At 53.3% G+C, this 15,284-nt stretch overlaps 1 protein-coding gene across 4 annotated transcripts in view; it reads left to right on the forward strand.

Annotated features, from left to right (window-relative positions):
• Window positions 1-644: 644 nt before the first annotated feature.
• Window positions 645-15,284, forward strand: part of LOC138248978 (zinc finger protein 613-like) — a 109,706-nt gene continuing 95,066 nt past the window's right edge. For 2 of the 4 annotated variants that reach the window (XM_069203041.1, XM_069203043.1), the window contains exon 1: window positions 2,133-2,270. In XM_069203041.1, the coding sequence (XP_069059142.1) occupies window positions 2,247-2,270 (24 nt within the window). In that variant the 5' untranslated portion in view covers window positions 2,133-2,246. Of the gene's footprint in view, window positions 2,271-15,284 lie in introns of all 4 variants that reach the window. The other 2 variants (XM_069203040.1, XM_069203042.1) reach the window with 2 other exon arrangements.

The raw sequence follows: 15,284 nt of genomic DNA on the forward strand, positions 1-15,284 counted from the left end.
TCTGGGGTGCTCTGTCTTAGAGGAGCTCGCTGCGCCTGCCCTGTGATCTGGGCATGTCCAGGTAAGTAGAGGCCCATGACAGGGTATGTAAGTGAGTCATGTCCTTTCATCTGGGCAGGTTCATGTGTGGTCGTCCCGTAATCTTGGCATGTCCCGGTGAGCAGTGTCTCATGATCTGGGCATGTCCCTGGAAGCAGTGTCCCATGAACTAGCTTTGTCACGGTGACTGGTGTCCCATGATCCAGCCATGTTCTGCCGAACAGCGTTTCATGATCTGGGCATGCCCTGGTGAGCAGTGTCCCATGATCTGGGCATGTCCTGGTGAGCAGTATTTCATGATCTGGCATGTCCTGGTGATCTGTGTTGTATGATCCGGGCATGTCCTAGTGAGCAGTATCCCATGATCGGGGGGCATGTCCTGTTGAGCAGTGTTGTATGATCTGGGCATGTCCTGGTGAGCAGTGTTGTATGATCTGGGCATGTCCTGGTGTGCAGTGTTGTATGATCTGGGCATGTCCTGGTGAGCAGTGTTTCATGATCTGGGCATGTCCTGGTGAGCAATGTTTCATGATCTGGGCACGTCCCGATGAGCAGACCCGCGTGGTCCGAGGAGTTAATGATCCAGGCATGTCCTGGTGAGCAGTGTCCCATGATCCGGGCATGTCCTGGTGAGCAGTGTTGTATGATCTGGGCACGTCCCGGTGAGCCGCATCCCATGATTCGGGCATGTCCTGGTGAGCAGTATGCCATGATCGGGGCATGCCCTGGTGAGCAGTGTTGTATGATCTGGGCAGGTCCTGGTGAGCAGTGTTGTATGATCTGGGCATGTCCTGGTGAGCAGTGTTGTATGATCTGGGCATGTCCTGGTGAGCAGTGTTGTATGATCTGGGCATGCCCTGGTGAGCCGCATCCCATGATCCGGACATGTCCTAGTGAGCAGTGCCTCGTGATCCAGGCATGTCCAGTAGAGCAGTGCCCGTGTCCTGGCTCCGGTGCACTGTGCAGAACCGTGTGTGAGTGTCTGGACCTCAGTCACAGGGCGGGAGGACTGAGTCCAGTGCTTGAGTCCTTCACGCGACCCCAAGGTCTTCCTTTCTTTTCGGGGAACAAATCGGGGTTTACATTAGATCTTTGCAAGAGAGCACTGGAGAGACATTCACCATCACTGGAGAGACAGAGAGAGACGGTCACCGTCACCAGAGAGAGAGAGACGCTCGCCATCACCGGGGAGAGAGACGTTCACCATCACTGGAGGAAGACTCATTTACCGCCGGAGAGAGACACGTTCACCATCACCGGGGAGAGAGAGAGACGTTCACCATCATTGGAGACAGAGAGGGACGTTCACCATCACTGGAGAGACATAGAGAGACGTTCACCATCACCGGTGAGACAGAGAGAGACGTTCACCATCACTGGAGAGAGAGACACGTTCACCATCACCGGGGAGAGACAGACGGTCACCGTCACCGGAGAGAGACGCTCACCATCACTGGAGACAGAGCGAGACGTTCACCATCACTGGAGAGAGAGAGAGACGGTCACCATCACCGGAGACAGAGCGAGACGTTCACCATCACCGGGGAGAGAGAGAGACGTTCACCATCATTGGAGACAGAGAGGGACGTTCACCATCACTGGAGAGACATAGAGAGACGTTCACCATCACCGGTGAGACAGAGAGAGACGTTCACCATCACCGGTGAGACAGAGAGAGACGTTCACCATCACCGGGGAGAGACAGACGGTCACCGTCACCGGAGAGAGACGCTCACCATCACCGGGGAGAAAGAGACGTTCACCATCACCGGAGAGAGAGAGAGGGACGCTCACCATCACTGGAGAGAGAGAGAGACGGTCACCATCACCGGAGACAGAGCGAGACGTTCACCATCACTGGAGAGACAGAGCGGGACGTTCACCATCACTGGAGAGAGAGACACTTTCACCATCACTGGAGACAGAGCGAGACGTTCACCATCACTGGAGAGACAGAGCGAGACGTTCACCATCACTGGAGAGAGAGACACTTTCACCATCACTGGAGACAGAGAGAGACGTTCACCATCACTGGTGAGAGATTCACTTTCACCGTCACCGGAGAGACAGAGAGAGACGTTCACCAGTACTGAGAGACAGAGAGAGACGTTCACCATCACTGAAGAGAGACACGTTCACCATCACCAGGGAGAGACACGTTCACCAGCACTGGAGAGAGAGAGAGACGGTCACCGTCGCCGGAAGAGATGTCCCAGCAGGAATCAGAGGAGGTGGGTCGAGTGTGCATGTGTTGTCTGGAGGAGAGTCCTGTTGACACCACTCATTTTTCGGGGTACATTCTTACTCTTCTGAGTTACCCCACCCCGTGCCCTCTCCAGTCCCCACTTCAGGGCATCCATCAGTCTGACGTCACAGTCTCGTGGCGTGACTGTGCACCAGGGAGGGGAGGGGGTTTCTCTGAAGTGTGTTCATTTTGTTGGCTCAGTTGTACCAAGTGCATTCGTGATCCAGGAGTCCACGGCCGCCCGGCCAGTGTCCAGCTCCGGGGAGCAGGGGGTCCACCTGGCCAGCACCTGCTGGGGCTCCAAGGGCGGCTCCGCTGGGGACCAGGGTGGCAAGGCCAGGTGAGAGGAGAGGTTGGCACCTTCACCAGCCTATGACTGGACTGGAGAGGGTTTATTTAACCAGCTGGCTGAAGCCCGGGGAGCGTCTTCTGCCAGCCTGCTCCAGTGAGGACTTTAGTGAGATGTGTGAAGTGCACCCCTTTACTTGGGGGGGGCCCTGAGAGGGGTGCCTCCTCCCTCTCCGCAGCTGCAGACTGCATATGCAAATCAGTCTTGACCCTGTTCCTCATGGGAACAGTCCAGCCCGAACTGCTAGGCCAGGTCTTCCCTGGACCGGAAACAAGCTTCCTGGGACCGGTTTCAGGGTATCACCCTTCATCAGCCAGGCTAGCTTGAATCCAGTGGCACAGTGAGCAAGGGACCCACGTCCGGGCATCCCCGGTGCACTTATGGTGGCTAAAGCAAAGCAAAACACAAATGATTGACGGAATGCAGAACCAATCACACATTCGCCCCCAGTCAAAGATCTGGGTTTAATCCATCGTTCTTTTGCTCACCACACCACCCCAATTTAGTACTGGAGGTGAATGTTTGACATTGTTCAGCATTCCGTCCATCACTTGTTCTTTTTGCATTTGTCGCCCAAAGTGGGAAGGGTATGCCCAGACGTGGGTCCCTTGCTCACTGTGCCACTGGATACAAGCTAGCCTGGCTGATGAGGGGTGAAACCCCGAAATCGGTCCCAGGATGCTTGTTTCCAGTCTAGGGAAGACCTGGCCTGGCAGTTCGGGCTGGACTGTTCCCGTGGGTAACAGGGTCAAGACTGATTTGCATATGGCTGGGTCCAAACTGGAATGGCATGGGCAGCAAACAAACAATGGATTTTAGGTCCAGATCTCTGTACTGGGGGTGAATTGTTCAGCATTCCGTCCATCACTTGTTCTTTTTGCATAGATTCAACGTAGGCTTGGGCCAGCATTCATTTAGGGGGGTATCGGGCATCATAAGGGGTCGCCGTCCGGGGGACCCCTAGGCGTTATCTCCCCCGTTAACGGTCCTGCAGTCTTTCCACGTTGGAGCGCTGCCCCCTGGCAGAGCTAGTTGGATAGGATACAGTTGAGAATAGGGGAGAGCAGAATCAGGCTCTTGATTATTGCAATGGGGGGCCCGTAAAGATTCGTGTGGGGGGAAGGAGGTGGAGTGTCCCCATCCAGTGCAGTGATTGCCGGGGAAGAAGGGAGAAAAGAAGAGAGGAGAGAGCAGGAGAAAAGAGGGAAAAAGGGGGGGATGGGGAGAGGAGAGGGAGGGGTGGAAGTTAGAGGTGGGAGACAGAGGTATAACAAAAAGGTGGGGAAGGAGCGAAACAGGGAGGGGAGAGGATGGAGGGGCTGGTATCACTGAGACAGAGGGGGGTATAAGCAAAATATAGAGGGAGAGAGAGGGGGGAGGAAGGGGAAAGAGAGTTCAGATGAACGGTGATATCATCTTCATGATAGGGGAAAGAGGACGAAAAGGAAAAAAGGAGGGGGGAGGGAGAGGGTGAGGGGGTAAGAGGAAGAGGGGAAAGGGAGGGGACCCGAAGTAGGGAGGGGAAATTAAAGGCGTGAGGCATTTAGCTCGAAGTCGGTGATGGCAACGGCGTGGCTGAAGCATGTGTGAGGAATGGGGCCCATATCTGGGCAAAAACAGCAGCTTGATCTTGAAGATTGTAAATTATTTTTTCATGCTGGGCTATACTAGTCATTGCCACTATCCAGTCCTCAGGCGTAGGAGAGGTAGTCGATCTCCAGCAGCGCAAAATACATATTTTTGCTGTTGACAGAGCTGTGTGTAGTAGTCTTTTTTGCGGCCTTGTAAAGACCGGGAGAGGATTCGTATCGTGCAGCATTATAAGGGAGGGGGGTAGGGAGGATGGTAGAGGCATGGAGTCCGACAGGTTGTCCTCGACAGTCTTCCACAGGGGTCGAACCGCTGGACAGCCGCTGAGTACGTGTAGCAAATCACAGTGAGCCTCTGGGCAGCGTCAGCATAGTGCGTGCAGAAGGAGGCCAGTTCTATGCAACTACACCGGTGTCCAGTACCAGTTGTGAAGCGTCTTGAAGAGGCAAAATTTCAGATGGGCTTCGCATGTACCTCTGTCCAGTGCGTCCACTATGTCTGCCCAGTCCTTCACATCAAAAGCTTGTTGGAGACGGGTTTGCCATTGTAGGCGTAAGTTAGCTAATACTGGGTGCGAGTATAGGTGACCTGTAATAACCTCATAGAGGCCAGCCATCATTCCTTTATGTTTCCCCCATGTCTTCATGCACGCTATTATGGGTGAGGCCTGGAGTCCTCGTCGGATAGTGTCCTTATGTTGGTGCAGACAGTGCTGGAGTTGAGGGTACCTCCACTCCTGTTTGGAATGAAAGTGGAATTCCTCCTGTAACCTGGCAAATGGCTTAAGCCCGTCATCATCCTGCACCTGGGGTAGGCGGTCTATCCCTGCTTCCCTCCACTCTGGCCAGTCGAAAGGCGCTCCACTTATACACAGGCCATCATTGCGCCACAAGGGAGCCTGGGTGTGGAGAAAGGGGTGTATCCCCAGGAGACGATCGGCTCTTTGCCATGCCACATGGGTCGCCTTCAGTATCAGGTTCAAATCGGCAGGGGGTGTGGGGGTCATTCGATAGAACCCATCAAGATATCCAGCATGAGAGAGTAGCTCTTTCTCTACCGGGACCCACAGCGGCAATTCCGCCTGGCCGGGTAAAGTTGCGGCCAGTGGGGACAATTGGAGGGCTAGGGCATAATGTTCCACTGAGGAGAGCCCCATTCCGCTGTAGGATCTACGTGCTATTAGCTTGGCTGGCACCAACAGTGGGCGCATGGTACCCCACACAAAGGATCTGATTGTAGCGTCGATTGACCGCAACATGTTGAGAGTTATTTAGAGGGGTAGGAGTCCCAGGATATAAGTGAATCGTGGCACTGTGACCATCCGTACCGCTGGCAACCGTCCCCACATGGAGAGACCCAGCTGGGTCCATTTGTCAAAGTCCAGTCACATGCGAGCAGTAAGGGGGTCTAGATTGTCTGCTACGATGCATTCTAGGCCATGCTTGACTAAGACTCCTAGATAGTGAGAATGGGAAGCCCAAAAGCTCTGCTTTTGTTGTCACCCTCGAAAGAGGAAGGGCCTCACTTTTCCCCCAATTTATCCTGTAACCAGAGAGGTGTGCAAAGTCACCTGTGATCCCCATTAGGGTGGGCAAGGAGTGCTCAAGGTTAGTCCGCGTTATTAGGATGTTATCTGTATATAGGTAAAGCTTAGAGGTACTTCCCGGCAGGGGGAGACCTACCACCAGTGTAGAGGCACGGATGGCAGCCGCCAGCGGTTCCAGCGCCAAGAGGAACAAAAGGGGGATCAGAGGGCATCCCTGCCAGGTTCCCCTGCAGATGGGAGAAGGGTCCGAAAGAAAACCCCCACAGTTGACCCGCGCTGTGGGGCGCTGGTATAGTAAGCCAATTTTGGATATAAATTGGTCACCTAGTCCAAATTTCTTTAGTGTTGCGATAAATACGGCCATTCTATTCGGTCAAATGCCTTTTCTGCATCTAGGGACAGTGCCAGCGCAGCCTCCGGCAAGTATCAGGCTTTTCATAGGGTATGGCAAAGGGTACGTAGGTGGCTGCCTGAGTGTCGGCCCGGCACGAAGCACACCTGCGTCTGATGGATGAGCGACGGCCTTACGCAGTCGGTTTGCCAGAATACTGGCTAGGATCTTGATGTCTCCATTCAGGAGGGATATGGGTCGGTAGCTTCCGCAAAGCAATAGGTCTTGACCGGGCTGTGGTATAACAGCAATGATGGTGGTGTTGGAAATCACCCCTAGAGAGTTCGTCTGACACGCCTCAGTGAGTGCGTCATGCAGAACATCCAGTGCTTCGTCCCCGCCCATTTATAAAATTAAGCAGGGAATCCATCCTCTCCGGGTGACTTATGATAGGGGAGATTGGAGACAGCTTGTAAGAGTTCTTGGCAGGTGATGTCCCCCTCTAGTAACCCGCGGCCCTCATCAGATAGCAAGGGGAGAGCAATATTGTTAAGGAAAGTCTCTATCTGGATAGTAGAGTATTGCGATTCTGGTGCATAGAGATGGTGGTAAAAGGTTGCAAATTCTTCTACTATCCACTGTGGGTGTGTGAGGACCTCTCCCGTACTTGCCTTAATGGCCGGTACGGCTAGGGTTGCCTCCCTCTGACGGAGTTGAGCTGCCAGCAAACGCCTGGCCTTCTTCCCCTGTTCATAATGTCTCCCACGGAGACGTTGCAACGCAAATTCGGCCTGAGAGGTGAAAAGCTCATTCAGCGCCATACGGGCTCTCTCTAATTGCCTACGAAGGGAGAGGGAAGGAAGGTCACTATATTGGCGTGTTAGACTCCTGATTTCAGTTTCCAAAGCTGTTTGTCGCGCTCTTCTTTCTCTGTTCGCCAGTGCGGCGTCATGCATCATGTGACCTTGTATGGTCGCCTTTGCTGCCGCCCATATGACCCTTTTGGACGTTACTGAGCCAAGATTATTGTGGATGTAGGCAGATGCGTTCGCCTGCAGTTGCGCCTTCCCTTGACGGGTGCGATAGCGGTGGACAGCAAATCGCCAGGGCTTACGCTGCGGGGACATCAGACCTAACTGGATGGCTAAGAGGATCGGGGAATGATCCGAGAGACCCTCGACGAGTATGCGCGCGTCATGCGTGTGTGCCACAATGCTATGTGAGATAAGGAAATAATCCAACCGGGACTGAGTACCGTGGACAAAAAGGTATATTCCTTATCCGCCGGATGCGTCAGCCTCCAGAAGTCGACCAGGCCATTATCCTGCATGACATCGGATTGCAAGGCCCTGTCTCCGTTATTAGCTATGTCCAGGGGCCCAGTCCTATCTAATATCGCGTCCCTAGCTAGGTTCCAGTCTCCCCCAATTATGTGTCAGGTAGCCCCTATCTCCGTTAAGAGACAATTGATACGGAGTAAAAACTGCCTTTTTGAACCGGTTGGGGCGTATACGGAGCCTACACAAATCGAAGAGCCTCCCGATTTCAGTTTGGCGAATACATACTGTCCCTCCGGGTCTACCCATGATTCAATAACAGTGAAAGGTAGGCTTTTCCACAGGACGATTGCGACACTGCACTTTCGGGGCACAGGGCCTTCAGTGCACTGTGGGGGAGGGCTAAAGCCAGACAGCACTGTCCCCACCCAATCTCGCTGTAACTTGTCAGATTCGATTTTGTTCAGATGGGTCTCTTGAAGGTGAGCCACATCTGTCCGCTGCGTATTGAGGTATGAGAGTATTTTCTTCCTTTTGATGAAATGGGTGAGACCATGAACATTCCAGGAGACAACACGTAAGAGGGCAGAGGATGTAGCCGAGCTGCCGGCCATGATGGAGAGCTAGAAGGGGTGATGAGAGTAGGCGGTGTATGGGAGAGGGAGAAGGGGAGGAGGAGGGGAGGATAAGGTTAAATGTAAGAAGAAAAGGGGATTGGGGGAGAAATAATGAAGGCCAATAAACCGGAAAGGAGGGGTGAGGTGTCCCAGGGGTGCCAGTCAACGAAAAAAAGGAGGGGGAGAGGGAAGGTGTTAATGCTGGAAAGTGAAGAAGGTGGGATAAGCGGGGGGAGAGGGGAGGAGGGGAAGGAGCTGATGGGATAAGGGGATATACTAGGAAGGGGAAACACAGAAGGATAGGAGATAAAAAGTCAGGGAAAAGAGAGAAGAGTGAGATGGGGAGAGAAGAAGAGAGGAACTGAGAGTGCGGAAAAGGAGTGGCAGGAGAGATGACTAAGATAACAAGTGCAACAGTGCCAGTCCCAACGCAGGGGGAAAGAGGAAAAAGGTAGAGGAAATAGAGAGGGGGGGAGAAAAGAGAGAAGAATTGGACCCAAACAAGATCCCCTAAGAATCTATACCGTAGTCTGCGGGCCTACACCTAACCCCTAAGAGCCTCTACGCCCGGCCAACAGGATTCCAGCTGGGGGGGGGCACATCGATGTAAATGTAAATGTAATGTAAATTATCACTTGTATAGCGCACTACTCACCCGTTAGGGTCTCAAGGCGCTGTACTCATACCGCTATGGAACCCCTCCTGGCTTTTCCCTGTGAGGCGCCCACTCCTGAGCACCCCCAGGGTGAAGCCAGGCATCCAAGCGCTGTTGGGGCCGTTGTGGAGATTAAGCAAGCTATTGCCCAGAGTTGCAGAGTGGGACCCATGAATTAGATTAGGCACTGAGGCGAGAATTATCTGGTCAAGGGGAATTGAGCCCAAGACCTGCCGAAGCGGGACTTGAACCCTGGTCTTGAGCCAGATCTCTGCTTCAGGGTCTGCCGCTCTAACCATTGAGCCACACTTCTCCACTCGATAAACCATATCCACCCGTGGACGCAGATGATCCGCATCACCGGTATCAGGACCTCATTATGTAAAGCATCTATGCGGGGCTGGGGCAGTGACCTGCCATAGAAGAAGGGCCGGCAAGCCGGGAGGCACCGTAGTCAGTCCGATAGGGCCCCCGGGGGGGCGGGGAAGGGGGAGGGGAAAGAATGCCATAAGTCTCTAAGACGGTAGCAGCGGCACTCGCGTGTCAAGGGGGGAAGGCGGGGGTGAAAGGGAGGGGGAGGGGCGGAGTTGAGCAGAAGACACAGGTGGAGGCAGAGCGTAGAGAGAAGGTACAGAGCATATCCTTATTCACAGGACCAGTATTATAGAAGCGCTCATCGCATAAGCATTGGAGGTACATAAAAGTAATAAACATTAGCCAATAATCCAGTTATCTGTATTACATTATCATTCAGATTAATTAATTAACTAACTGGGTGAGTCGGTAGGACCAAGGGTTACGGCCCAGTGTGTCAACTATCTCAAAAGGGGTTGAGTAACTCTAGAAACTTATGGGAGACCTCCATGGGGTCTACGGTAAAACAGTGTAGTACAGTTCAGGAAGTTGGCTCTGTATAGTCTATCTCAAAGTAAGAGATAGTGTGCACAGAGTCCAAGGGTTCCCCTTAGAAGTAAGATAGTGGAAAAATTAGATAATTCTAATGCTGTATTTTGTGGTAGTGTGGTTGAGCAGTAGGCTTATCAGAGGGTAGTGTTAAGCATTTGTTGTACACACACAGGCAATAAATGAGGAACACACACTCAAAGACTTACTCCAGGCCAATAGGTTTTTATATAGAGAAATATCTTTTCTTAGTTTATTTTAAGAACCACAGGTTCAAGTTTTGAAGTAAACACATGGAATGCGAGGTACTTCACACAGGTAAGTTAGGAACTTTGAATAAAAGCAATTTCATATACAGTCTTTGTTAAAATGGCAATACGCTATTTTAAAAGTGGACACTGCAAAAATCAACAGTTCCTGGGGGAGGTAAGTAAAGATTTGTTTGTGAGGTAAGTAAGACACTTACAAGTCTCAGTACCTGGGCATAGGCAGCCCACAGTTGGGGGTTCAAGGCAACCCCAACGTTACCACACCAGCAGCTAAGGGCCGGTCAGGTGCAGAGGTCAAAGAGGTGCCCAAAACACATAGGTGCCTATGGAGAACAGGGGTGCTCTGGTTCCAGTCTGCCAGCAGGTAAGTACCCGTGTCCTCGGGGGGCAGACCAGGGGGGTTTTGTAGAACACTGGGGGGGGACACAAGTAGGCACACAAAACACACCCTCAGCGGCACAGGGGCGGCCGTGTGCAGTGTGCAAAGCATGTGTCGGGTTTCTGATAGGAATCAATGGAGGGACCCGGGGGTCACTCTAGCGGTGCAGCCAGACACAGGGGGTCTTCTCAGGACAGCCACCACCTGGGCTAGGCATAGAGTCGCCTGGGGGTCACTCCTGCACTGAGGTTCGGTTCCTTCAGGTCCTGGGGGCTGCGGGTGCAGTGCTGGTTCCAGGCGTCGGATCCCTTGTTACAGGCATTCGCGGTCAGGGGAGCCTCTGGATTCTCTCTGGAGGCGTCGCTGTGGGGGCTGAGGGGGGTCGTCTCAGGCTACTCACAGGCTCGCAGTCACCGGGGAGTCCTCCCAGTGGTGTTTATTCTCTGGATCTCGAGCCGGGGGTGTCGGATGCAGAGTGTGAAGTCTCACGCTTCCTGCGGGAAACGTGAAGTCTTTGAAAGTTGCTTCTTTGTTGCAAAGAAGTTGCTGGTGTTGAGCAGAGCCGCTGCTCACAGGAGTTTCTTGATCCTTTAGTCCAGGGCAGTCCTCTGAGGCATCAGAGGTCGCTGGTCCCTTTCGGATGCGTCGCTGGTTTCAGGTTTTCGAATCAGGAGACAGGCCTGTAGGGCTGGGGCCAAAGCAGTTGTCGTCTTCCGTCTTCTCTGCAGGCTTGTAGGTCAGCAGTCCTTCTTGTTTCTTCAGGTTGCAGGAACCTGATTTCCTGGGTTCTGGGGTGCCCCTAAATACTAGATTTAGGGGTGTGTTTAGGTCTGGGAGAGCAGTAGCCAATAGCTACTGTCCTGGAAAGTGGCTACACCCTCTTTGTGCCTCCTCCCTGTGGGGAGGGGAGCACATCCCTAACCCTATTAGGGGAATCCTCCAAAACTAAGATGGTGGATTTCTAAAAACAGGGGTCACCACAGCTCAGGACACCTTAGGGGCTGTCCTGACTGGTGGGTGACTTCTCCTGGTTTTTCTCATTATCTCCTCCAACCTTGCCGCCAAAAGTGGGGGCAGTGGTCGGAGGGGCGGGAATCCCCACTTGCTGGGATGCCCTGGGGTGCTGTAACAAAAGGGGTGAGCCTCAAGGCTCACCACCAGGTGTTACAGTTCCTGCAGGGGGAGGTGAGTAGCATCTCCACCCAGTACAGGCTTTGTTCCTGAGTACAAAGGCACTCTCACCATGTGGCCAGCAACATGTCTGGTGTATGACAGGTTGGCAGAAACTGGTCAGGCTACACTAGAAGTCAGGTTGGTAATCAGGGGGATCTCTAAGATGCCCTCTGGGTGTATGTTACAGTAAATTGCACACTGGCATCAGTGTGCATTTATTGTGCTGAGAAGTTTGATACCAATGGCTACCCTGCACTTACAGTGTCTAAGGTTTTGCTTAGACACTGTAGGGGCATAGTGCTCATGCACATATGCCCTCACCTGTGGTATAGTGCACCCTGCTTTAGGGTTGTAAGTTCTGCTAGAGAGTTACCTATGCCACAGGCAGTGTGAGGTTGGCCTGGCACTCTGAGGGGAGTGCCATGTCGATTTCTCCCCATCAGCACACACTTGCTATGAGGCAGTGTGCATGTACTGAGTGAGGGGTCCCCAGGGTGGCATAAGACATGCTTCAGCCCTTAGAGACCTTCCCTGGCATCAGGGCCCTTGGTGCTGGGGCCTGGTTAGCAGGGTCCCAGCACACTTTCCATCAAAACCTAGCATCAGCAAAGGCAAAAAGATAAGGGGTAACAATGCCAAGGAGGCATTTCCTTACATACAGTTACAGCACAGCCTATATTATACAGCAATATGGAGTTATACTCATCCAGCCATCAAACATCGGACATCAGGGTAGCGGAAGGTCTGGCATTCCTAGTCCAAGGGTGTCAGGGGTCTCAGGCTCCGCAGCGCCGGATGACTCATAGGAAAACAGCAAGTTCAAAAAGTGTCCATTGAGGGTTTCCAGGGGGAGCGAGATAACATTTGCGTGTGTTGTGCCCCCGCATGTAGCACCTGTTCTCTGTCGTCATGACTGGTTATGAGATGTTCCAGATCCCGTCCTCTGGGATGAGAAGATTTAGGGTGTCAATCCGGTCCCGCCCCGCCTGGGGCGGACCCTTCGGATAGAACATTCTGATCCGTGGTGTGGAATCCTCGAGGTGAAGGCGAGACAGAGGTGTCCATGGGTTGTAGGCCATCCAGAAAAGCTTGCAGATCCTCTGGCTCGTAGAAGACTTGGGAAACACCATTTTTCGTGACCCACATTCTCACCGGTTCAAACAGACCGTATTTCATCTCCATCTGAAGTAATCTGGGTCGGAGGGCCAGGAATGCTCTCCTGCGGTCGCAAGTTTCCTTGGAAAAGCCTGCTGATATCCGAATTTCCTGACCGTCCTACCGGCAGGGTCCAAGCATACGTGCTCTTTGTATAATCTGACGAGCTTGCGTGTGGCGGAGGAAGCAGGCTATGATCGGCCGGGGATGAGTGGGTGCGCTGGGTCTCTTGGGACCGAGCCTCTGTGCTCTCTGAAAATCTAGAGGTGGGGGCAAAGGCTATGTCCTTGATTTTGGGTAGTGCCTCCCTCAAGAACGAGTGCATATCCTCGCCCTCGATTGTTTCAGGAAATCCTAAGAATCAAACGTTGTCTCTCCTGCTCCTGTCCTTCAAATCTGTCAACTTGCTGCAAAGGGACAGGAGTTTCTGGTCTCGATCTCGGGAGGATGCAACTTGGGTCTCCACCAGTGACACCCGCTGGTCCAACCCCAGCACTCGTGATTGAAAGCCTGCAAGTCTAGATGGATGGATTTTGTTTCTGCCGTTAATGAGGATATTGTGTTGTCCATCCCCTCCAGCCTCCTACCCACCGCCGATATTTCCTGTAGGATACGTTCCATGGTGGCCTCCTGTGCTGGGTCTGACATGGCATGGTGATGAGAGGGCGGATGGCTCACCGGGGCAGGGGGAGACGCCTTTGAATGAAGGAAGGCTTCAGAGAAAAGCAGCTGCCTTGCCTGTTTACCTGAGGTCTTGGTCGACGACCTACCACCTGGCATCTCTGGCCCTGGCAGTGGGTCCAAATGCGGGGCCGCAAGCGATTAGGGCCTCAGGCAGCACTCCTGGGCTGGTGAAGTAGGTCAGAACTCATGGTGCAAAGTGACAGGGTGTACAGCTGGATGCCTGTTAGCTGGCCCACTCCCAATCTGGGCCCGTGGCGCGGTCAAGGTCCTCAGAGACAGTGGAGGCTGCAAGCCGGCGAGGAGCAGAGAGCCGACTATTTCAGCGGGGATGTGTTGGTAGGGGGAGACCCCCCTTCTGTGTTTAAGGTTGCGGGTATTCCGTGGGGTAAAGGGCACTCACCGCCTAGACCGCAGTTTCAACAGGAGGCACTCGAAAAGTCTGGTGTGTTCCCTGGAGGCACGACAGCAAATGGGGATGGGCAGAGAGGCAAGCAGGACAGTGTCACTTCAGTAAACAAGGCAGTAATCGCAAGTTAGGATAATGCTGCATTCAGACAATGTTGATGAGTACTCCCGCTCTTCATCCCTTGAAGTCAAGTCCAGCTTGGAATATGCGCATCCCCTTGAATGCTGCAGGTAGAAGGGAAGGGGAAAGCCCCCCTTGTCAGGGGAGGGGTATGCCCGGCAGAGAAGGCAGAAACTGAGCCCACCGCCAGACCCGCCGCGCCACCTCGAACCCTCCCGGCACAAGAATATTACGGCTTCTGGGTCCAGGTCCTCTCCGGGTCCCTCGGTGCAGCGCCAGATGATATGCGGTCCCGCTGCAGGTCGCAAGAAGCCACGCATCGGCAGTGCACTGGCAGACCGGCAGGGGAGGTGCAACTGGTCAGGTAGGCTACCGCCAACTCCGTCCTGGCTCTGCGCGAGGCCGGGACCAGAAATATGGCTTCCGGAAGTCGCAGCTCAGATCCTCAGCCTAGGCCTTAAGTGCCGTAGAGAGAAGGGAAGGCCCCCATCCTCAGGGGAGGGATTCGTTGGGTAGAGGAGGCAGAAACAGAGCCCCGGGTGGAGGCACAGCCCATCGCCAGACTCGCCGCACCGCCTCACCCCCTCTGGGCACAAGGATAGCACAGCTCCCGGCTCCCTTGATGCAGTGCCAGATGGTATACCGTCCCGCTGCAAATCGCGGGAAGCCGCGAGTCGGCATCGGGTTGGCAGACTGGCAGAGGGGCCGTACGCGATCAGGTAGGTCAGCGCAGATTCCGTCTCAACTCTCCGCTAGGTTGGTGTCGGAGAGATTGATTCCCAGAGGTCGCGGCTCGGGCCTTCAGCCTTGGCTGCGATACTGGGACGTCGGAGCTCCGGGGTTCTCAGGCCCGCGTCACCCCCAGGGGGAGCCCTCCCCCGTTGCAGCACAGCACAATGCTTCCTCCGCCTCCTACGGAGAGGCTCCATGCCCCCCCAGTGCCTCCCCCCCTGGTTCAAATCCTACCCTCCAGTGGAGCTCCTCTCCTAGGCGGCCATCGTCTTCCGTGGCCAGACCATGCCCCAGTACTGTATATTGAATAACATATGTCCACTAAATCTCCAGGTCCCTGTTCATATCCTATGAGTCTTGTTCTCTCCGTTCTTTCTAGATTTTTACATGTATTATCTGTACAGTTTGCTTTGCACTATGCACAGTCACTTTTTAAGTGTGCAATGCTTTCACCAATGAAGTGCTGAGTAGTAAGATTTATCACATTTTTAATCATATTGTAAATTCTAAGCTTTCTTAAACTGCAATTAATGTAAATGCTGAAGGAACTCTATCTCATAATGCTGATTTATATTGCAGATGTACTGCTGTGTTTTTGTTTTAAAATTATTATTTTTTGTATGTGGACCTCCGTTGGCGCTCCTTATCATAATAACATTTTTGAATGATTGATTGTGGTTCTTTTGTCAAGCCGAATATCTGTACCATGCGTGCACTCATGCATACAAACCGCAGTAGAACTTTCCAGGTTTTTGCATTATTATGAGTCTCTCCGGCCCATACAGGCTCTAGGGGAGGATGGTCCTTATTGAAA

Source organism: Pleurodeles waltl, chromosome 8 (genome assembly GCF_031143425.1).
Source record: "Pleurodeles waltl isolate 20211129_DDA chromosome 8, aPleWal1.hap1.20221129, whole genome shotgun sequence".
Taxonomy (NCBI): domain Eukaryota; kingdom Metazoa; phylum Chordata; class Amphibia; order Caudata; family Salamandridae; genus Pleurodeles; species Pleurodeles waltl.